The sequence below is a fragment of the Mus musculus genome, chromosome 4, assembly GCF_000001635.26.
Source record: "Mus musculus strain C57BL/6J chromosome 4, GRCm38.p6 C57BL/6J".
Lineage (NCBI taxonomy): Eukaryota > Metazoa > Chordata > Mammalia > Rodentia > Muridae > Mus > Mus musculus.
This window is the reverse complement of record NC_000070.6, coordinates 117,246,235-117,269,517: the sequence shown is the minus strand read 5'-3', so window position 1 is coordinate 117,269,517 and position 23,283 is coordinate 117,246,235. Positions and strand designations below refer to the sequence as shown.

At 48.2% G+C, this 23,283-nt stretch overlaps 2 protein-coding genes across 12 annotated transcripts in view; one reads left to right on the top strand and one right to left on the bottom strand.

Moving 5' to 3' along the window:
* Positions 1 to 929: 929 nt before the first annotated feature.
* Positions 930 to 17,567, bottom strand: Tmem53 (transmembrane protein 53). Of its 7 annotated transcripts, none has more exons than NM_001285815.1 (4): positions 17,384 to 17,567; positions 16,978 to 17,081; positions 3,543 to 3,658; positions 930 to 1,628 (listed from the first exon to the last, which is right to left on the bottom strand). In NM_001285815.1, the coding sequence occupies exon 4, from the start codon at positions 1,590 to 1,592 to the stop codon at positions 975 to 977; it is 618 nt and encodes a 205-aa protein (NP_001272744.1). In that variant the 5' UTR covers positions 1,593 to 1,628; positions 3,543 to 3,658; positions 16,978 to 17,081; positions 17,384 to 17,567; the 3' UTR covers positions 930 to 974. The 7 variants fall into 7 exon arrangements, with proteins under 7 accessions (NP_001272744.1, NP_001272743.1, NP_083865.1 ...); NM_001285814.1 differs by lacking the exon at positions 16,978 to 17,081 and adding an exon at positions 16,805 to 16,890; NM_029589.1 differs by lacking the exons at positions 16,978 to 17,081; positions 17,384 to 17,567 and adding exons at positions 16,805 to 16,890; positions 17,159 to 17,178.
* Positions 17,568 to 17,600: 33 nt separating this feature from the next.
* Armh1 (armadillo-like helical domain containing 1) overlaps positions 17,601 to 23,283 on the top strand; it is a 38,592-nt gene continuing 32,909 nt past the window's right edge. For 2 of the 5 annotated variants that reach the window (XR_867885.3, XM_030253635.1), the window contains exon 1: positions 17,647 to 17,765. The gene's annotated coding sequence lies outside the window, so the exon portion shown is untranslated. Of the gene's footprint in view, positions 17,766 to 23,251 lie in introns of all 5 variants that reach the window. The other 3 variants (XM_006503207.4, NM_001145637.1, XM_006503206.4) reach the window with 3 other exon arrangements.

The following is a 23,283-nucleotide window of genomic DNA, read 5'->3' as shown; positions in this document are numbered from 1 at the left end:
AAACTTAATTCTGAGAACAAGTATAAAATTTCAATTACCTAGCCAGGTGGGGTGGCACAGGCCTTTAACACCAGCACTTTGGAGGCAGGGCCAAGCGGATCTGTGAGTTCAAGGCCACACTGGTCTACAGAGCAAGTTTCAGGGTAGCCAAGACGACATTGAGAGAGACCCTATCTTGAAACAAAACAAAACATTTCCATTATCCAAGATCCTTAAGTTCTAGGATATGCAAAATAGCCAAGAACTAGAAATCAGCTATAAGAGTTGTATGTATGGGTGCCGTACACCTATGGTTAACACGCAGGGTCACCGACTGGACATATGGGACTTTGGACTAAGAACAACTCCTATGTTAAGGTTCTTACCACAAGCTCCATGTGTGCTTGTATGTGTGCAGGCATACTTGTGTGCAAATGCTTGTGGAGGCCAGAGGTCACCTAGGGCACAGCTCCTCAGACACTGTCACTTTGCTGCTTGAGACAGGTCCTCTCTCTCAGGCCTGAGGCTCACTAAGTAGGCTCAGTGAGCCCCGGGCACCTGCCTATATCTGCCTCCCCAGAGCTGGGAGTTTAAGTGTGTGCCAATATGCCTGGCTTTTTCTTTTTCCTTTTCCTTTTCCTTTTCCTTTCTTTCTCTTTAATGTGAGTTCTGGGAATGAACTCATGATTATACTGCCAGCACTTTACCAACTGAGCTCCCTCCTCAACCCCACATTATTTTTTAATACAATTCTGGGCTTGGAGCCATCCACGTAACAGAGAGGAAAGAGAGAGAGAGGGAGAGAGAGAGAGAGAGAGACCAAACACCGTAGGAATCAGCAGCCTATCACACTTGTCCAAGTAACTGTAAGGCTGCCCCACAGAGACCTGCCCTACCACTCCCATCCCAGGATCGGAGGGCGAAGCCATGCTAGTAGCCCCCAGGATAGATAAAGGTTGAAGGGAGGTGTCGGCGTTTATTTCCGGAGCGGGACCTCAGCATTGGACACAATTATGCATGAAGTCAACACACAGACTTGTATAGTAAGTAGGATAGTCTCGGAGGTGGCTGACATGCGCAGATGACACAAAGTCCACTCCACGCACCATGACCTGGTGAGCCAGGCGTGCCTCTACCATACGTTCCACATCCCTGGCCGAGACCACCTTATCAGCTCTAGAGTAGAGGTAGAGTTCAGGCCAGCAGGAGCCTGAGTCCTGCAGCCTGTCGTAGAAGTGGGTGTGGAAGAGGGCAGTGAATGGAGCAAGCAGGAAGTGAAACAGGATCACCACCAGGGCAAATGCTGCCAGGAGCAACAGGCGCAGCACCGCAGGTCGGCGCTCCAGGATGGTTGCCAGAGCCCTCAGGGCCCCTATCAGGTTGCTATCGCCAGGACCACTGTCAAAGATGGTGCCCACCACATGCAAATGGCGGAAGCGCTGGTGGGTCTGTAGGAGCTCCAGCACGTAGCGGTAGAGCATGACGCCGGCATTGCTGAAGACGTGGAAGAGCAGAGGCTCCCGCTCAATCTCATAGTCAAAGAGGAGCTCCAGCAGTTTCTGGGCTATCACGCGAAGTGAAGGGATGCCCAAGGACTCAGAGAAGAAGACCATGTGCCAGGGGGCCGTGTATCGGATCACAATGCAGCCCTGGAGAGACAAGCGCACGCACAGGTTAGCCGAAGAAGCCCAGTAGCCCTACTTTCCACAGGGTTCTGTTGTAACTAGCTTGCCAGCTGCAGGCATAGGTGCCTCCCAGGAGTGGAAGTACACTCAAGGCCTGTTTCCAAAAACCCCGGGCTTCATGCTGTCTAGACTTTTCAGCCTGGGATGGTATTTGAAGCCTGGAGCTAAGAACATGCTTTGGAGACATCTGATTCTACCAAAAGAAAGTATCTTCCCTCTTGTTTTCTCAGACCTTGCATAGTTAAGGCCTTGGGGCTTAGGTACACCAAGCTGCAACCACTGTGCCTTGCCCTTAGTTCCTAGACACAAATAGGCATCCCCAAAAGAGCAAGAGATGGCATGCAGGTCCCAGTCTTGACCACCAGAGGGTGCAGATGAGCTAGCTCCACATCACAGTCCTGTTCCCCCTTCCCTGTCGCAGGGCCCTGAAAACAGAGTCCACACTGTATTTGGGGGTCTGATCCTTAATTATATCTGATTCCTGGACTTTGGACCACTTCTCACGCTCAACTTGAAATTCCAAACCAGAAAGAGAGAGACAGATAGACAGAGACAGAGGGACATAAAAAAACAATAATGAAAGAAATTCAAAATACAGAAAATGTTGTCCTTAAATGCTAAATTCTAGGCCCAAGCTCACTTTCAACTTCCATAGCCCTTATTGCCTGTCTCAAGTGAACCTTTATACCTCTGGCCAGGTCCCCTTGAAGGTCAGTTAGAAGAGGCACCAGACACCACCTTGTCTGGGTCTTAACCCCTCCTCTAATTAATTTGTTCTAGAGACAAAGGGCCTCTCTGTCAGGAGCATCTGAGTTGGGCAGGCTCTGGGGTCAGACGGGTCTGGACTTAATTCCTGGCCCTGCCACTTATTAACTGAATGGGCAAAGAGTAATTTACTTCCTCTTTCTCTGTCTGTGCCCCCATCTATAACTGGGATGACACCCACCTCGAAAGGTTATGTTAGAAGTTTAAAAAAAAAAAGTATCTCAAGTGACAAAGCTGGCACCTGTCAGGAATGAGGGGAGACCTGTGGGCACAGCTCTTAGAGACCCCTGAGCTTCCAGCCATGGAGGCACTGAAAATTCTGAAAGGGGTTGCTGAAGGCCACCCACACCCCCAAACGCTAACATCTCAGAGAGGCTTTTAGCCTCCCCCACTCCCGCAGCAGGTGGGATTCTACTCTTACACTATCCCCTTGCAGCTCAGTCTCCCCAGGAAGCCAAAAGCAAGGCCTGCTTTAAAGCACAAGGAAGGATGGGGAGGCTGGGGGAACAGAAGAGTTAGCTGCAGTGTGCGACATGGATTGGACTCCAGGGTTGGACATATCTGCTCTGTAAGATGCTTTGGGGACATTCGACTTGGGTATCTGGGCATGGACTGTACACGGTATGCAATGAAAACGTAGTAACATGACGAGGTGGCATCAGGCGGCACACAGTAGCTGACTAGAGCTGTTTCGACAAAAGGTACACAGGACACGCTCCTTACAGCATAAAACAGGCTGGCGTTACTCTCTTTAAGAAAAATCAAGTTTTCCACTGGGAAGCTTTTTTTTTCTTCATGCCCACCTTCTCGTTGCCAGGGGTGCGGGGACCCTTCCCTGAGGCTGTCCCTGCACCTGCCCCCAGCACTTCTTCTGTCTTCCCTGTGACCACCGACCCACTTTATTTCTCAGACTGTCTGCCCACAGAACCAAAGTCCCGTGAGCCCACTGTCTCCCTCATAGGTCTTCTCTGTACAGACCCAGGGCTGCCACATAGGTGACCAACTTTTGCTCCAGCCCAAAGGTGAAGCAACCAAGCTTAAAGTCCCCCACCAAGCAGCCCAGTTAGCAGAAGCCCGCCCCCTGGGCAGCACTTGCCTGCCCGCGGTACTCACCCTTTTGTGGTAGATAGCACTATACTTGGCCAGGTTCTTGTCCCTGCAGCCTCCCCAGCCCAAGAGAATCACCACAGGCTGTTGCTTCCCAGCTTCCTTCCCACCTTGTCTGTTCTCTGAAACACAGATGAGGGCTGTCAACACCAGAGGCAGGACTGGGGTTCTGGCCGATCTAGAGCTGTGGGCCGGGAACCAACAAGCACTCAGTGTCCACGTGGCTCCATCCTTCCAGCCAACTGCCTTTTCCTAGGCCTCTGAGGAGGTATCGCAGCATCGCCGGATAAACCCACATGAGGACACCATATTTTAGTAACTCGAATCTCAAGACAAGAAAGTGAGTGCCCTTTCTAGACAATTAATTCACCTTCCAGCCCAGGGAGCCAGGGAATCTATGAACTAAATCAATTTGTTTTTCTTCCATTTTTAAAAATTACATTTATTTTTTTTGTATGGGAAGGGACATGGGTGCCAAGGGGTGTGAGTCTGGCAGTCAGAGGACAACCTGTCAGAGCTGGATCTCCTTCCGTCATGCATCCTGAGGATCAAACCCAGGTCATTAGCCTTGATAGCCAATGTCTTAACCCACTGAGCCATCTAGCCAACCCACTGTTTTTCTATGGTCTGTGAGCTAACATGGTGCATGTGTGTATGGTATACGGGCTTGTCCATGTGATGCCATGTGTGTATGGTATGTGTGCTTGTCCATGTGATGCCATGTGTGTATGGTGTATGTGCTTGTCCATTAAATGTTATGTGTGAATGGTGTATGCAATTGTCCATGTGATGTCACATGTGTATGGTGTATGTAATTGTCCATGTGATGTCATGTGTGTATGGTGTATGGGCTTGTCCATATGATGCCATGTGTGTATGGTGTATGTGCTTGTCCATTAAATGTCGTGTGTATGGTGTATGTGCTTGTCCATGTGATGCCATGTGTGTATGGAGTATGTGCTTGTCCATGTGATGTCATGTGTGTATGGAGTATGTGCTTGTCCATGTGATGCCATGTGTGTATGGTGTATGTGCTTGTCCATGTGATGCCATGTGTGTATGGAGTATGTGCTTGTCCATGTGATGTCATGTGTATATGGTGTATGTGATTGTCCATGTGATGTCATGTGTGTATGGTGTATGTGCTTGTCCATGTGATGTGCACGTGCACTGTGGAAACTAGAGGTCAACCTTCGTATCTTTCTCAACCACTCGCTACCTAGTTTGTGGAGACAGTCTTTCAGTACACTTGGAGCTCACAGACTCATCTAGGCTGACCAGCCAAAGAGCTCCAGGATCCCACATCCCCCCACCCCCCAGTCTCTGCCTCTCCCTAACCCTGGGATCACATCTGTGTGAGCTCTGCCCAGTGTTGCTGGGGGAACTGGGGATGTGAACTCAGGTCCTCATGCTTGATCAGCATCACCTATGGGCTCCTTTCCAGTTCCAGAAAATGGCTTCAAGCTGAGGGCTCCACAGAGCCAGCTCTATTACTTCTTCCTTCCTTTTTTTTTTTTTTGGGGGGGGGGGGGGACGACAAGGTCTTACTATAGTCCTAAATGGCCTAGAACCCTATCTTAAAAAGAATAAATACCTGTAAATTTACAAAAAGTCTCATTAAATGTCTGGAACTATAGATCAGTGGCAACTACCTTGCCTGGCCTAAATAAAGCTGTGGGTTCAATCCTACATGTGAGCATGCATGTAGAGGTATGTAGGTATACACACGCACACGTACACACACACATGTACACACATGTATACATGGAGTCTTGTTAGGGATCTGGGATATAGTGCATTTAGCAGAGTGTTGGCCTAGCATGTGTAAGACTATGACTTCGCAGGGCATGGTGGCACACACCTTTAATCCCAGCACTTGGGAGGCAGAGGCAGGTGGATTTCTGAGTTCGAGGCCAGCCTGGTCTACAAAGTGAGTTCCAGGACAGCCAAGGATACACAGAGAAACCCTGACTCGAAAAACAAAACAAAACAAAACAAAAGACTATGGCTTCAATCCCCAGCATGATACACGCAGTATAAGATCCTGACAGAATGTAAAAGGACACAGAAGCCCTGAAATTGGCAAGATAGATGTCAGTGTTAGCAGAACTAGCTTCACTGATTTAGAAATATAGAGGTGCACAATGCTCTGGCCACTCCTCGAACCTGTGTGTCTGCCAATGTTCTGACCAGGTGTGTGCCCATTGCTGCAACTTCATTAGACTCTTTCCTTGTACCCCTCCCATACCCATTTCTTGAGAATAGACATTGTTTAGATCTGGAAATCCCCTACTCTCCCCCTTCTCCTTTCCCCACTTAGGGCCTATAAAAACTGGGACCCCTTTCCCCTCGAGGTCGACTCCTCTACCCCTGCGTGGGATATGAGTCGTCCCCAGAGCTCTGGCTTTCCCCGAATAAAGCCTCATGTGGTTTGCAACAAGCTCGGTCTATCGTGAGTTCTTGGGTGTCCGCTATTGTCCTGAGGCCTGAGCGAGGGGATCCTTTCGGAGTCTTTCAGCAGCACGGCAGAACATGTCTGCTTCCTCAGCACTTGGAAAGTGAATCAGAAGTAGTGAGTTTGAGACTAGCCTTTGCCACATAAGACCCCGTCTCAAAATAAATAGCTACATGAGCACATAGCCGTTCTTACCCCCCCTATCTATTGTCTATGGCTCCCTTCAGATGTAATCTCACAGATGACTGCCTACAAAAAAGATTGGTGGCTCACAGAGCCTAAACTATGTCTGTCTCTACAGAAGGCGTTTGCTAGCCTCTGTTCTGCTCTATGAACAGATGGGGGGGGGGGGCGAACGAGCTTAAGGGGGAAGTTGTGAGGGCTTAGGGCATAGCTCAGTTGACAGACAGCCTGCCTAGCATGCTCGGGGTCCTGGCTTAGATGCACAGATCACAGAGCATAACTAAGCACGCTGTTGCACACCTAGAATGGCCCTAGTTCTCCGGAGGTGGCAGCAGGAGGAATGGAAGTTCCAGGTTGTCCTTAGCTAGAGAGGAAGGTCAGGTTCAAAGTCAGCCTGAGTTACACGAGACACTCTCCTCCCTTAATATAATAATAATAACAAAAGAACTGGGTAAAATGACAGAAGCAGGGGCAGGAGGCTGCCTGACTCCAGCCACTCCTCCACCATGCTGCCAAGAGAATGCTGCAACCTGAATTCACCAAGTTTAACCCGGTAACACCGTAAGCAGGTATGCTATGTGACCCCTGCTCTGCACCCTGAGCACTTCCAGGCTCAGCCCCGTCCATAGCTGGAAGCATGCCTCCTTCAGTGATGTACTTAGAGCAAAGTCAGCTGCCTGCACCATGCACGTCTGATGAGACTTCCCTAAAACCATCTCCACCTACCTCATTCCCCCGCCCCCGGGAGGTAGGTGACACCCCTCTGTGGGGCATTTGCACGAGGACTGTAGCTAGACAGCCAACCTTTAAAGGGGGCTAGTTATGCACCCTTCCAAGGACCAAGCGGCTTGGCTCTGCTCAGCCGACACCTGAAATTTATTGATGCTGGTGGTGACCTAGCAACAGTAAATTTCAAGGCTAGTTAAGAAGATGGTAAATATAAATCACTAACCTTTGGACAAAAGGAAGACAACAATTTCCTGTGGAAATTAATGTGATTGAAAAGTTCAATGTTCCTGCTCTCCAGAAGCGGCGACTCTGGCCTTCAGAGATTAACTGCCTGCACCCGCAGGGCTCTAGGCCAGATGGAACTAGACCAGACCCTCCTCAGTCCCTTGCTGACATCTGCCATCCCTCTCAGGCTCCAAGAACTCAGGTGCCTCCAGTCAGTCACAGCCATTCTTATCCCTGTACCCCTATATCTTCTGCCAGGGCAGCACCTGAGGACCTGAACTACGTGGGGAGGTGGGAGGGGACCAGCCCAATCTTGTCCACCTCCAAGCTCAGGCCTTGCAGGCTCCTGGGTTAAACCAACAACTACCTACTCCCACCAGATGACTCTCTGAGCTCAGGCCACTGGATTTCATGGCCTTGCCACAAGACAAAGCCAGTCCCTCAGAAGCACAGAAAAGGCATTTCTAAACAGAGATTTGAGCAGGTTCTGCAGAGTCTCCAGACTGTCCTTCCAACACTGGGACGTGTAACTCTGCCCAGCTCTGGGGTGGGATATCTGTTAGTTCCCTTGGCAGGATGATTCTCAAGATATTTATCTCTATGAAGACACCAGTCCGGTGCCGTGGACAATGCTGCAGACTCCCAGAGCCTAGGTACTCTTAAAGAGAAAGAACAGTCTCTCTACTCTCCAGCTCCTGTACCCAACGTGTGCCTCACGGGATGGGGGTGGGGATGGAAGGGGTGCACACTGCCCTATGTATCAACATTAGCTTTTGCTTCGTTGTAATGCTGGGAATGGAACCCAGTACCATGTGCATGATAGGCAAGCCTTCTACTATGAACTTTTACCCCTAGCTGTCCCTTTGGAGTCTATACCTAAATATTCTATAAAGGTATTTTTTTTTCAAGATTTATTTATTGTAAGAGTACACTGTGACTATCTTCAGACCCACCAGAAGAGGGCATCAGATCCCATTACAGATGGTTGTGAGCCACCATGTGGTTGCCGGAAATAGAACTCTGGACCTTTGGAAGAGCAGACAGTGCTCCTCTTAACCACTGAGCCATCTCTCCAGCCCATTATGGTGAGAAGAAAAGAAGAAGAAGGAGAAGGAGAAGGAGGGGGAGGGGGAGGGGGAGGGGGAGGGGAGGGGAAGGAGGAGGAGGAGGAGGGGGAGGAGGAAGAGGAGGAGGAGGAAGAGGAGGAGGAGGAGGAGGAGAAGAAGAAGAAGAAGAAGAAGAAGAAGAAGAAGAAGAAGAAGAAGAAGAAGAAGAAGAAGAAGAAGAAGAGAAGAAGAAGAAGAAATATGGCTTGGAAAGTGATAGTGACCAAGAAAGGTGTGCCAGAGGAAGTCATGTTTGCTACAGTGGCTTAAAGGTCCCAAGGGAGCATGCAGGCTGGACAGAGGACATGTAAAGGGTAAGGTTGTGATAGCCATCTGGGCCACAGTAGGCAGACCTTAGACTGGGACCCTGGAGGAGACCGAGAATGGCCAAGAGTGGGGCTGGGACCTGATTCCACTCAGTTAGGGTTTGATTCCATAGCAATAAAGAGCAAATGAAAACCCTGGAACAGACATGATCCAATCCGTTACTGACTACTGTAGATTTAAACAGCTGTCTGTTTAGTGTCTATCTCTCTCCCCTTAGCCAGCAGGTTCTGCAACGCAGGAAATGACATCTACTGAGTTTAGCCCCACACGCCCAGAGTGAGAGGAGGCGACAGTCACAGGCTGGGAGTGGTGGCACGTGAAGCTTCAGCAGGTCACAGACCTCAATATAAGAATTAAAACTAGAGGCTGGAGAGATGGCTCGGTGATTAAGAGCACTGTCTGCTCTTCCGGAAGACTCAATTTCAGACCAGCCACAGCTCCATAGTGAGACCCTGTCTCAAATAAAAAAATTAAAACTATAAATCTTAGGGCTGGAGAGATAGCTCAGTGGTTAGGCACACTTAAAGAACTTGAGTTTGATTTCCAGCACCCACATAGCAGCTCACAACCATCTTTAACCCCAGTTCCAGGGGATCCAATGCCGTCTTCTGAGCTCTGTGGGTGCCAGGAACACAAGTGGTGCACAGACAAGCATGTAGGCAAAACGCATAGAATAAAATATTTTTTTAGAGAGGAGCACATCTCCATAACTAGGCAACAATTTTGGGGCCGTGGCAGCAAAGGCACAGACAACCCACAAGGCAGGTGAGCTCGGACCTCTCAGCTCTGTGCTTTCACTTGCTTATTTCTATTTTATGTTTGTGCACCGTGTGTGTGTCTGGTGCTCAGAGGCCAGAAGGGGGCGCTGGATTCCCTGGAACTCCAATTACAGGTGCCTGGTGAAAGAAAGATGAAATTTCAAGACCTGTAAGTCATATAAAGTACTCAGAAATTGCTGGTTGTTTGTGAGCCTAGAGGCTGCCTGGGGCTGAGAAAAAAGAAAAACAAACCCGGGTATGCCCCATAGTTAAAACATTCCTGGTAACAGCTTGAACATAAGATAAAGGGGATGTGAGGACATAACAGGGCTATCTGAACTGAGTCAACAACTCACAGAACTCTGACACCCTGCACGTACATGTAATTTTTCTGCTGATGTTTGAATAAGCCAATAGTGTGTCGCTATGCTGAATTCCACACCCCTAAGCCCCTTACCCCATAAAACCCCCTAGCTTTCGAGCCTCGTGGCCGACATCCATTATCTCCTGTGTGGGATGCATGTCAGTCCGGAGCTCCGTCATTAAACTACCGCATGTAATTACATCAGGGTGGTCTATTCATGATTCTTTGGGTGCATGCCGAATCGGGAATGGAGTGGGGGTTTCCCCACTAAGTTCTATCACCTGTGAGCCTCCAGATGGGTGGCAGATACAGAAACTGAGGCTTCTGCACAAGCAACAAGTGTTCTTAGCCTCTAGTCCATCTCTCCAAGCCCAAACTTTATACTTTAAAGGGCATCTTCCAGGAAGGAAGGAAGGAAGGAAGGAGGGAAGGAAGGAAGGAAGGAAGGGAGGGAGGGAGGGAGGAAGGAGAGGGAGAGAGAGAAGAGAGAAGGGGGAGGAGGGAAGAAGGGGGAGAGGGGGGAGGAAACGCCACAGACTATAAACCACACCTTTGATATGGTACTTGTACTCAACACATTTTAAAACTTTTACCATCTAAAAACAAAAAGTGTGCGTGCGTGTGTGTGCCCAAAGGGGGAGGGAGCAGAGAGAGAGGGAGAGAATGCTTCAGTGAACGCTTCTGTATATGTGTGATTATGGTATATGTGTATGTGGTACGCACACTTGTATGGGCATAGGCATCCATACACACATATGGAAGCCAGAGAAGGCCATCAAGAGTTCTTCTCTGTCACTCGCCACCTTGTTCCCTTGAGGCAGGGCCTCTAAGTGAGCCTGGGGCAAAGCTGGTGGTCAGGGATTCCCCACTGATCCTCTTGTCTCCACCGCCCCCTCCACTAGCCCCAATGTTGGGGTTACAGAATCCTGCGTGTTTGCGTATGTACGTACGTGCCTGCGCGTGCGCAGTCATCCCCACCTTATTGCATGGGTGCTTACATCCTCATATCATCATCCTCATATCTCTCCTGCAGTTAGCCTTCTTTCTCCACTGGTCAGGAGTACATGGAAAGTGGTTTAGCTTCACGGTCATTAGGGAAATGAACGTCAAAGCTACAAGGAAACACCACTTTATGCTTCTGAGAAGAGCTAAAACAAAGAGTCGGAGGATAGCAAACCCCATAGAAGAAAACTGAGCCTTCACACACTCCTGTAGACGGAGGAAACTAGTACAGTCGTTATAGACAACAGCCTGGCGGTTCCGCCCAGAACTGAAACATACTATAACCCCAGCGGTTTCCAGGTAGAATCGGGAGACCTGTGAGTTCAAGTAAAACCTGGGCTTCGAAGCAAATTTTAAGTCGGCCTGGCATGCACAGCGCAAACTAGTGATGGTTAGTTTTATGTCAACTTGACATAAGCTAGACTCATCAGAAAGAACCTCAGTTGAGAAAAATGCCTCCATCAATCCAGCTGTAGGGAATTTTCTCAGCTAGTGATCCACGGCGGAGGGCCCAGCCCAGGCCAATGTGGGTGGCTCCATCCCTGGGCTGGTGGATGTAGGTTCTATAAGAAAGCAGTCTGGGCAAGCCATGAGGAGCAAGCCACTAAGCAACATGTCCCATGGCCTCCGCATCAGCTCCTGCCTCCAGGAACCTGCCCTGTTTTAGTTCCTGTCCTGACTTCCGTCAGTGATGAACAATGATGTGGAAGCTAAAGCCAAATAAACCCCTTCCTCCCTAAGTTGCCTTGGTCATGGTGTTTCATCACAGAAACAGAACCCCTAACTAAGACAAAGACTCTATCTCCAAACAACAAAAATCAATCATTGAGTTATTTGTGACTCAATAATTCACTCCTAAGATAGGAACTGAAAACAATGGTCCACACAGAAACTTGGATTTCAGTTTTCATAGTAGAATGTTAATGTATCCATACAATGGAATACTATTCAACCATAAAGAATGCAGTGCTACCTGTAGTATAGATGAGCCTTAAACACACCATGCTACGTGAAAGGAGCTGGGCCTGAAAGGTCAACTATCATATGATTCCATTCATATAGAACAGCCAGAAAAGGCAAATCGATACAGACAGAAGGCAGATACGTGGTTGCAAACAGCTAAGAGGAGGAGCGGGGAGTGACCATTAGTGAGCCTAAGATTTCTTTTCCAGTGTTAACATTTCTAGAATTGGATCCTATTGGTGTTTTCACAAATATGTGAATATACTAAAAAAAAAAACAATAAATTTTTTCATTTTAAAAGATGAATTTTATGATATGTAAATTACATATGATGTTTAAAAATAGTAACAGAAAAAAACAAGCTGCAAAGTACTATCACAAAATAATACCCTTTAAATGTATATATGACCATTTTATACATGGCAAAAAACATCAAATATTAGTGGTAAATACTTCTGAATTAGAGGTGATTTGTTTTTTGAGACATGGTCTCGCAGCCTTGGACTTGTTACCACCTTGAACTTCTGGTCCTCTTGCCCTTCGATCCTAAATGAGGGGTCACAGCTGTGCACCCCAGCCAGCTTACAGGTATTTTTCCCATGACTTTTTAAATGCATTTTCTAAAACAAATATGGGGCTGGGGTGCTCAGGGGTAGAACTGGCCTATCCTGTGTAAGACCCTGGAATACTGCCACAACAAAAAATGATTTTCAAAGCAGAGGGTACCAATTTCTCGAGGAATTTTACAATACCATTTCAAAATGCCAGCAGGGAAGGCGGTTCCACCAAAGCAGCGAAGGCAGTGTGCTCATGGATACCCCGAAGCCTGGGCAATGAAGACACATTCCTTTCTATCCTGACACTTCCTCAGCATGCTACAAAATAACTCAATCTCCGGGCTGCCTGTCATCTGTCAGGGACTAACAGGACACTAGAAACACAGGAATTACAAATCCATCTGCTGTACAGCAAGCAGTTCAAGTCATAAACTAAAGCATAAATTAGATTGCATACATCCCAGGGGCGTGTAGCCAGGACAGAGAGAGGGCTCACCTGACACTGGATGCTCTTAATGGGAAGCTAGAAGCAAAACACAAGGAGCCCATGTGTTCTTAACCACAAGCAAGAAAACGAGTCCCCAGTTTCCCTACTCCCCAAAATTCCTTTCTAGAGTCTCGCTTCTCCTGAATTTAATCCAAATTATTTTAAACTTAGATTTTGAAATAACAGTAGAATTGCATCTCATTTAAGAATCTACACTGTATAAAGCCATACGTCTCTCCACATCTCTTAACTCTGTGACTGTGAAGCAGACCTAAGGTATAGTCCTTTACTTTCCAGTTCCTCCATCTGTGAAATGGGACTAATGCTGAAAAAAAAAAAAACTCAGCAAGATCACCACAGAAACCTCAACGGTGTATTGCCTCAGAGAGTTCAATCCTTGTAACATGTCTGCTGTAGAAAAAGCAGAAAATGAATATCTAATAAATGGGAGTCACACTCTCTGTTGCCTGCTTTCCTCTGCTCTGCAAAATACCATTACCATCTCTCCTGTCAGTTTATGTATTTTTACACCATCATTTTCAGTGGCTGCCGAGTAACTGTAGAATGCTCTCATACTTTATGGTGACCAATCTCCTATTATTGGACATGATGTCGTTCCCAGTCTGAGGCTATAATAAAAATACTTCAGCGGACACCCTTACTTCGTGTGCAGCCTTTGCTGTGGCATGGCACTCCCACATTCCTTCCTCATGGCAGCCAAAATTTCACCTTCACACGCTCTGAGGTGAGGCGCCCAGGCGGAAAAATGTTACTGGGAAGCCGGATACCTCGCATCTGTCCGTCTGTCCATCTGTCTCTCAGCTGTGAAAGTCGACTAAGGGTACCCCTCCTCCCAGGGTGATGGTGAAGATTAAAGACATCATGAAAGGGATCTCCCAGAGGGCTGGCACGAGGATGGGGCACAGCACGGTCACAGTGGAAGATGACAATCATGACAAGCACCCTGGGCCCAGACTTCAGGTGCAAGGCCTGGAACAGACAGGCACGCAGCAGGCCCCTGGGAAGAAGTTTTATGTTTTGTTTTATTTTGAACGTTTTTGTTTTGTTTTGTTTTGTTTTTTCTCTTTTGGAGTTGGGGGTTGTTTTGTTTTCTTTGAGACAGGGTTTCTCTGTGTTGCCCTGGTTGTCCTGGAACTCACTTTGTAGACCAGGCTGGCCTCAAACTCACAGAGGTCCATCTGCCTCTGCCTCCCGAGTGCACAGGGATTAAAGGTGTGCGCCACCACCACCCAGCTAGGAAAGAGGTTTTAATTGGCTTGTTAATGGATGAAAGAAGAGGTATGAGAATTCAAAAATCAGTAAAATTTGTGCTTCAACAACACTGAAACTAGACCGATCACAGAGAAGTCTGCTTGGCCCCTGCACAAAGAGGACAGGAGATACATGAAGTGTTCAGTGTTGTGTTGTTTTGTTTTGCTTTTTGGTGTTTTTGAGACAGGGCTTCTCTACGTAGTCTTGGCTGTCCTGAAACTTGTTCTGTAAACCAGGCTGGCCTCTAAGTCAGAGATCCGCCTACCTCTGCCTCACAAGCACCAGGATTAAAGGTGTGCACCTCCACACCTGGCTAGGTTCAGTGGTTTTAAAATAAGTGAATGGAACACTTTGGAAGAAAGTGGCAGTCACAGCAGCCCTTGGGGTCTGCAGGTAAGAAGAGGAACAAATATTAACTGTCCCTTCCATATATCCACCTTCCTTCCTTCCTTCCTTCCTTCCTTTTCTTTTGAGACAGAGTCGTGCTCAGACTAACCTTGAAACTGCAATCCTCCTGCCTCAGCTTCCTCTATGCTATGCCTTTATACCTGGCCACCTCTTGAGTTCCTTGACTCTCCACTGTGCAGAACTCTCCGCAGTCTCTCTTAGGCTCCTGCCCTCTGCAGCTCCTCCCTCCTTGGTTCTCTTCCAGTGCCTTTCCTTTGGCACTTTCTGCTGTTGGCCAGGGACCTGCCAGCCCTTGGAAGCTCTACCCCTTCAACACAGGCCCCTCACGATGGTGGGGACCCAGCACTGCTCCCTGGTGCCAGCAATAACTTCCTGGGCGTAATGATAGGGCTACATTACTTAACCCTTGCCAGTAACAGACAAAAGGAAGGCCCGCAATAAAGCCTGAACCCCCTCAAGTCGCCTGTGTGACGGCCAAATCAGAGGATGAGATTCCTGCTGTGAGATTCTCTATGAATTCTGCAGGGTCAGTGGGGTGTGGGAAGACAGTCTGCCCAGCCTGACCCACAAAGCCCAGGGCTCCAAATTACTGCAGCCCACCGCTCCACTGGCTGCTCACCTTGCTGCCAATTCAGTGCAGAGCTTGACTCTGTGGCTTTGACTTCCTATTGGGAGGGAGGCAGTTCCCAAACCGAAATATGACTGACAGTCCTACACACTTCCTCAGTAAACACTAACCACAGAGGAAGGGCAGTCTCTGCCCCCAGCCTTCCAGGAAAGTCATTCTGTGTAGCCAGGCAAACCTGTAGAGGAGCTCTCTGCAGAGGAGAAGCCAGAGGTTTCAGAGCCCACAGTGCACCTGGGGTCAGGGTTAGGGTTAGGGTTAAGGAAACATTCCATCACCTCTGGCTTAAGTCTGGAGCATGCACCATGAGAGGGAAGCAGTGGAAACAACCGTGAGCCCTGGAGGAACTTCCTCTTGGAGGAAAGGTTTGAGGAAGCAGGAACGCTGTCCCTTCGAGAGGAAGAAGGCTCACTTTCTAGATAGTATCCACATCATTGCAAAACCATCTGCTTCTACATTCCCTCCCTCCAGAAAACCACAGCTCTCTGCATGGCATCTGAACATGAAACGCTTGAGGTGCCAATAACTAGCCCAAGGCAGGGACACAGCAAAAGCTGAACTGAGCAGAAGGGATGTGAGGCTAATGTGGCTCAATAGGAAGTGCTTTCTAACAATTTCTACAACAGGCCTGGAACGTTAGCTACTGGGAAAGATTAGAGGATATTGGCAATTTCAAGCTCGTTTGGGCTACAGAGTAAGTTCAAGGCCAGTCAAGACAACTGTCATAAAAGGAAGGCTGAGCTGGTGAGTCGGCTCAGCAGGGAGAAGCACTTACTGACAAAGCACAGGACCTGAGCTAGCGCTCCAGCCCACCCAGAAGGAAAAGAGAACCAACTGCTACCAACTGTCCTCTGACCTGTGCACATACACTACGGTGTGCATGCACACACACAAATAAATAAATATGCAATCAAAGTTAATGCGGGCTGAGTATGACACAGTGGTAAAGCACTTGCCTTAGCACGCATGAGGCCCTGCGTTCAATCCCCCAGTCCTGCCTAAATAAATAAGACTGTCTCTACCCACGTGGGGAGAGAGAGAGTCCCTACCCTCCTGGCCTTGCAGAATGGAGAACCAGCCCTTTGCAGCTGATGGTTCTGCCAAGACAGAAATAGTAACTGACTTCATCTAATGCTATTGTCAAAAATTCTTCAAAAGTCCTTTCACATCTATAAGCCCAACGATCCACCTCTAGGGAGAAACAGATAGTGGCAGTCCTTCCTTCGTGCTTTAGGAGATGAGAGGCCCCTGCCCCATCCTAGATAGATTCCAAGCAAGAAACACACAGTGGGACAGGAGGGCATAGGAAGGGAGGCCTGGGGAGACTTTTTTTGTTTTTGGTTTTGGTTTTTTGGTTTTTTGAGACAGGGTTTCTCTGTGTAGTCCTGGCTGTACTGGAACTCACTCTGTAGACCATGCTGGCCTCGAACTCAGAAAACCGCCTGCTTCTGTCTCCCAAGTGCTGGGATTAAAGGTGTGCGCCACCACCACCTGGCTCTGGGGAGGCTTTTGAAGGAAGCACCCCCTAGCTAAACTTTATGATGAGCTGGACAAGTGCGGGGCAGTGGACTGGAAACACCAAAGAGCAGCATTGGCCGACCTGTACTCCAAGCCTCCTCTGCCCCAGTTTCCAAAAGGGACAACCTTCCATTCTCTGGTCCAACAACTTACACTACTTTACAAGCTACTAATCTTAGGAGGCCTCCCACACATCTTTTTTTAATGATATGGCCTTAGGAGGGTTAAACACACACACACACACACACACACACACACGTTAAGTTTAAATGCCAACTACTAAGCTTACTTCCATCAGGATTCATGCCAAGTCCTTTACACAAATAATCTCAGTTGTGCAACCAGCAATTTTTCCTCAGCTTTGCTCCAGGAAAACTAAAATTCAAAGTTGAAAGTTTGCCGAAGGTCATCCAATTACTAAAGGGATAGGATTTCAACAGAATTCCACCCGGCCTAACCGACCATTCTGTTAACCACTGCCAGGGTGAGCTGAGAAGGGCAGGACTAGGCTTGCTGAGTCCCTTGGCTTTTCTGAGGACCAGAGGCTCCCCCAGGAATCCAAACCTCTGCAAAAATGAAGGATGGGCCTAGTCACACTTGCAAATGAGGAGCGAGAATCCAAAACAAAAGAATTAGAATGAACCTTGAAGGGCCTCCAGCTACAAAGGGAAGCAGAACCTTGAGAACCTGTTGTGGAACAGAAAGACCCTCAGTCGACTGGGGGCGGGGCACGGGGGGCGGGGCTGGGAGCGCCCCGCAAGCTCTAGCCAGCCCTGCGGGACCCCCGAAGGGGGCGGGCCGAGGGAGGGCGGGCCGCAGGGTGGGCGGGGCATCGCTGTTAGGTCACCTTCCCAATCCCCCTCCATACTCTGGCTCCAGCAGGGCTGATCCGGGATCTCGATGCTGTAATCCAGCTCGGCCGAGGCCATGGTGAAGGTGCGGGTCTTCAGCACAGGCCTCCCGCCGGAACTCCCGCAGTTTCACCTCGGCGGGGCCGGGACGCCGCCGGGCCACGCCCCTCCCCGCCCACGCCCAGCGCTGTCCAATCCCCGAGCCGCACTCTGTGACCTCCCTGCCTAGCAACCAGGGAGTCGCTTCGCGCCTCGGGCGGCACCCACTAGCCCGGCCCTAGCAACCGCGCCCCGCCCCTACTGTCTTTGGGCCCCAGCAATTGGCTGACTCTCTTGATCTTGGATCAAGTATTGGTCAGTGGGGCAGCGCTCTCGGAGCGACCGCACCCTCCTGTGAAGGTAAGAGTCGGTGGGAGAGTTGAATGAAGTATTACGGGTCTGCAGAGGGCATCTCAGAACTTTGTCTTCTGGTACTTGGTAGAAAACTTGAACTTGCACCTCTAACTACATCTACCTCCATCGCCAGCAGCAGTTCCCAGGCTGGAGGCAGAAAAAACGAACAAAACAGTGTTAGGCGGCGCGTGCCAACGGGTCCTTCTAAACCTGTGGGTTGAGACTGGTTGCCTGACTGGAAAGGGGTCTTCGGGTAATAAGACATGGCCTTTCATGTGTGAGTCCAAGTAGTTTAGACGAGTACAGGAGTACAGCTTTCTTACATTTAGTAAATATTTTCTGAGCTGGGCATAATGGCGCATGCATTTAATTCCAGCTGTGAGGAGTTGAACTCTGTGAGTTTGAGACCATCCTGATCTATCTCCAGGACAGCCAGGGCTACACAGAGACACCCTGTCCAAAATAAATAAATAAACACATACATGCATACATACATAAACAGAAAAAGAAGCTATTTGGGTGATGGGAATGAGTGGGTATGGTGTGTAGGAGACAGAAACCAGGAGGAAAGTATTGAGGGCTGATGATTAATACGGTAAATAAAACCTCAAAGATGGCACTGGATTTACAAAGAAGTTGTTAGCAACCTTTGCAAGTGCCATTCCAGTGAACAAAAGAGTCAGTGGCTTGAGAGTGAGTGGGAGGTGACAGCATAGTGGTATGTCCCTGGAATCCCAGCCAGGAGTCTAAATGCTTCAAGCCATCCTCAGCTACATAACAAGTTCCAGGCTAGCCTATGCTACATGAGACTTGTCTTAAAAGAAAGAGGGGGGATGGAACACTTGCAAGGCAAGTTATTTTGTCATTCGCTGGCAACCGCTAGGAGGTACAGGCTTTTGTTCAGATGAGAGAGATCCAGCAAAGAGATAAAAGATAAAATCACAGGGGAATTGGGTATGTGAAAGCATATGGCCCCCAACCGTGGGGACTCTCACTTTACACTGCTGAGGAGTAACTGGGGAGATGGCTGAGCTAGTGTGAGGAACCAACTTAGACCCCCAGGACACACATAAAGGCTTCGGGGGCGGGGGGGGGGGGCTGGAGAGATTACTCAGTGGTTAAGAGCACTGACTGCTCTTTTGAAGGTCCTGAATTCAAATCCCAGCAACCACATGGTGGCTCACAACCATCTGTAATGAGATCTGATGCCCTCTTCTGAGGTGTCTGAAGACAGCTACAGTGCGCTTAGATATGATAAATAAATAAATCTTTTTTTAAAAAGCTGCGGGGGGGGTGTGGGGGGGCACACAGCTTTCCCAGAACCGAGGAGGCAGAATCAGGCATATCCCAGAGACTTGCTGGCCAGTCACTTTGGCCAAATCAGCAAGATCCAGATTCAGTGGAAAATCCCTCAAAAAAAAAAAAAAAAATGACAAGTGATGGTGAGATGGCTCAGTGACTAAAGGTGCTTGCTGAGCAAGCCTGGTGACCTGCACTCCCTCTGTGAAGTCACAGAAAGGAGGGAGGACAAAGCCAACTCCACACCATTAACCTTTGACCCTCGGCGCTTGTCCTGTGCCATACATATACCCTCTCTCACAAATACATCATCCACACAGTAACAACAGTGATGCTTTTTACAGATTTATTTATTTCATGTATGTGAGTACGCTGTCACTCTCTTCAGACACACCAGAAGAGGGCACCAGATCCCATTACAGATGGTTGTGAGCCACCATGTGGTTGCTGGGAGTTGAACTCAGGACCTCTGGAAGAGCAGTCAGTGCTCTTAACTGCTGAACCATCTCTCCATCCCCATAACCATAAATAATATTTTTTTAAAAGAGTAAAAAGGTGGAGAGAGATAAAGATACCCAGTGTGGTGGGGTCTGGATGTCAAACTCTCAGCTCCTCCCAGCACCATGCCTCACTGTATACCACCATGTTCCCGCCATGCTGATAATGAACTAGACCTCTGAAAGTGCAAGCCAGCCCCAATTAAATTATTTCCTTTATAAAAGTTGCCATGGTTATGGTGTCTCCTCACAGCAATAGAACATTGACTAAGACAGAAATTGGTACCAAGAGGCAGAGTCTTGCTGGGTGAGACCTGACTGTGCTGCTTATGGGTGCAGTGTGAACTTTGGGACTTTGGATTAGGAAAACAGTTGAATATTTTAAGCTACCCTTAATGGACCACACTAGTAGGAGTTTGGAAGACTGGTGCTGAGAGCAATGAAGATCATGCTGGCCAAATTCAAGAGGTTTCAGAGGAGAATATTATGTGTGGCCTAGAGATCATTCTTGTGATGTTTTGGCAGAGAATGTAGCTGCTTTCTGCCCTTGTCCGCCCCCCCCCAAAAAAAAATTGCCTAAGGCTAAACTGAAGAGTTTTGGATTAATGGCATTGGCTGAGGAGATTTCAAGGCAGCCTCGTGTCACACTATATCTATAATGAAAGGGAGCAAACTGAGCAAGAAAAATACAGAATAGGGCTGGAGAGATGGCTCAGCGGGTTAAGAGCACTGACAGCTCTTTCAGAGGTCATGAGTTCAAATCCCAGCAACCACATGGTGGCTCACAACCATCCATAATGAGATCTGATGCCCTCTTCTGGGGTGTCTGAAGACAGCTACAGCGAGCAATTGGGACTGGAGCGAGAAGAAAAAGTGTCTGAAGACTTCTACAGTGTACTTACATATAATCAATTAATAAATCTTTGAAATAAATTAGAATTTTTTTTTTTTTTTGGTTTTTCAAGACAGGGTTTCTCTGTGTAGCCCTGGCTGTCCTGGAACTCACTTTGTAGACCAGGCTGGCCTCGAACTCAGAAATCCGCCTGCCTCTGCCTCCTCAGTGCTGGGATTAAAGGCGTGAGCCACCACGCCCGGCTTAAATTAGAAATTTTTTTTAAAAGGAAAAGAAAAATACAAAATGTCCAACTGGAGAAGGAAAGGAGCACCAGGCAGTGTAATGGAGCTAACTAAGTCCAATGCTCAAGGAGATTTTTAAAGATTAAAGAAAAACTGGATGCTTATCAGACTAAAGGGAGTGGCGACTTCAGGAAAGACTTCACCCAGCGAAGCTTCCAACTCGTGACAACGAATCTCAGGGGAGGTTAAGCAGTGAAGGAAACCATCAAAACCAGAAAGCTGATGGACGCTGATGGACGAGGGGCCCGTGTGAAGCGGAAACCTAAGGCTCTTTGGAAAGTCCGTTGTGTGGGATGGTGGTTTGCTGGGGCAGACACCTGAACAAGTGTTTCACTAAAGCAGACACGGGTGAAAGGACGTCCTGCTAAAGCATGAGAGAGGACGAATGATGAAGGATTCTTCGCCAACAACACTCATGTGTCGCTCCTTACATTGCGTAGTTGAACTCCATTTGTTGAGGCTCCATAGAGAGAAATGCACCAAGAAACTTCTGGTGGTGTGCTGGCTGCTTCTTGCGTCCATGGACTCAGGCTGATTGGCAGAGTGATGTCAGCTGACACAGACTGGAGTTTTGCTACGATAGACTCACATGCTGAGGCGAGACATAAGGTTGAGGATGCATGATGTTTGGAGGGAGTATAAGTAGGACTCAGGAGACTGTGAGAGGGGCCTGCTTGTGGAGCTAGCTCTAGAACACTTCTTGGTCTCGTCTCTTCACTGATCTTCGATTCATTGAGAGAGGCACAGCCAAGAACTCCTGGTACCCCTGATGGCCCTAATCCCTCCTGCTACCTCATGCTGATTCAGCTCAGGCCTGGCTGTTCCTGCTAGGTCACTCCATCAATGCTGCTATCCTGACACTACTGAACTGGACTGCTGGTTTATCCATGAAGTGTTTGCAAGTGGATCGAGCTGCCACTGTGAAGATCTCCTGACTACACAGATGGGATTTGCTCCAAAGAATCATTTCTAAATGGGTCCACTTCCCCCATATCCTAGTAACTTTTCTTTTCCACTACCTCTGGTGGGTGGTGGGCAAGAGGAGCAGTTGAATGTTTATTAAAAGTAGGATGCAAAAAAATTATGCCTACACTAGTGTTCTAGCCCTAGACAGCAGCAGAACTTGGCAGCTTCAGGAATGTGATTTCGACTTTAAAATCCAGGATACAAGAAAGGGCTTGTGGAGTCTCTCTCTGTGGGTAAAGAAAGTCAGGTGTGTATCGGGGTAGTCCCTACGTGGAGGCCCAGAGAGACCATCACGTGAAGCTATGACAGCAAAGCCTGGATTTTGTTGGGAGACCCAAGATGTTGGAGATGCCAGAGTCGTCGGATACCCACCAAGGAGAACTGCCAACAGCGTAGAACCAGCTCAAGAGAGAGAAGTGTGTTGCTGTCAGCAAAGCTGAAAGAGGTTGAGGATCTGAAGAGTGTGTAGCCATCAGACGTGGAGAGGCAGAGTTTGGAGTTTCTCCAGCTGGGGTTCGGTCTTGCTTTGGTCCAGTATTCCTCACTGTGTTTCCTTCCCTCCCTTTTAGGATGTTAATGCATATCCTGTCCCATTGTATGTTGGAAGTATGTGATCTGCCTTTTGATTTTGATTTTATAGGAGTTATAGTTAAGAGCTTGCCTTGAGTATCAGAAGAGACTTTGAACTTTGGACTTTTAAACAGTGTTGAGACTGTGATAGACTATGGGAACTTTTGAAGTTGGACTGATTGCATTTTTGCTTTATGATATGGCTACAAGCCTATGGGGGCAGGAAGTGGGATGTGGTGGCTTGAGTAAGAATGGCCCCTAGAGGCTCATAGATTTGAATGTTTGGTCACCAGAGAGTGGCACTATTTTTTTTTTTTTTTTTGCTTTGGTTTTTGTTTTGTTTTGAGACAGGTTTTCTCTATGTAGCCCTGACTATCCTGGAACTCACGTTGTAACCCAGGCTGGCCTCAAATTCACAGAGATCTACCTGCCTCTGCCTCCTGAGGGCTGGGATTAAGGGTGTGGGTCACCACATCGTAGTTCCTGAGAGTGAGGAATCAAGTCTCGGAGGAGAAGGCCTTGTTTGATTCTGCTCTGTGAAGCCCCCGGGAACAGGAGCAGATGACCTTATCTGTAAGGGGACTTGGGGGTGTGAGGCAGGCAGATAACCCACGGCTTGGAGCTTTCTTGCTTTTATGGATGTATTTTATTCAGAATTTTGGGAAAGGAATTGGCAAGGGCAGGGGGACTGTCTGGGAAATCTTATTTAATAACAAGACATATTGAGTTCTTTTGTGTGTTTGGTTTTTATTTATTCGTTTGGCTTGGTTTGGTTTTTCTTGGGACAGGATCTTGCAACATTTGCCCTTGTTGGGTGTCCTGGTACTTGCTACCTAGCCCAGAGTAGCCTTGAAGTTATGGTTGTTCCTCTGCCTCAGTCTCCCCGGCTGGGTTTCCATGCCTGGCTTCTCTTAATTGTTGATAATTCCTTTTGAGTGTTGCTAAGGGGCTCTCGCTTAGCGTGGGCTGGAGTTTTCAAATTTTGTGATTTTGGTTCACTTGCTTAAAGGACCTTTCTTTCAGCCACTGTAGAGTGATTTGCGACTAAGACTCCA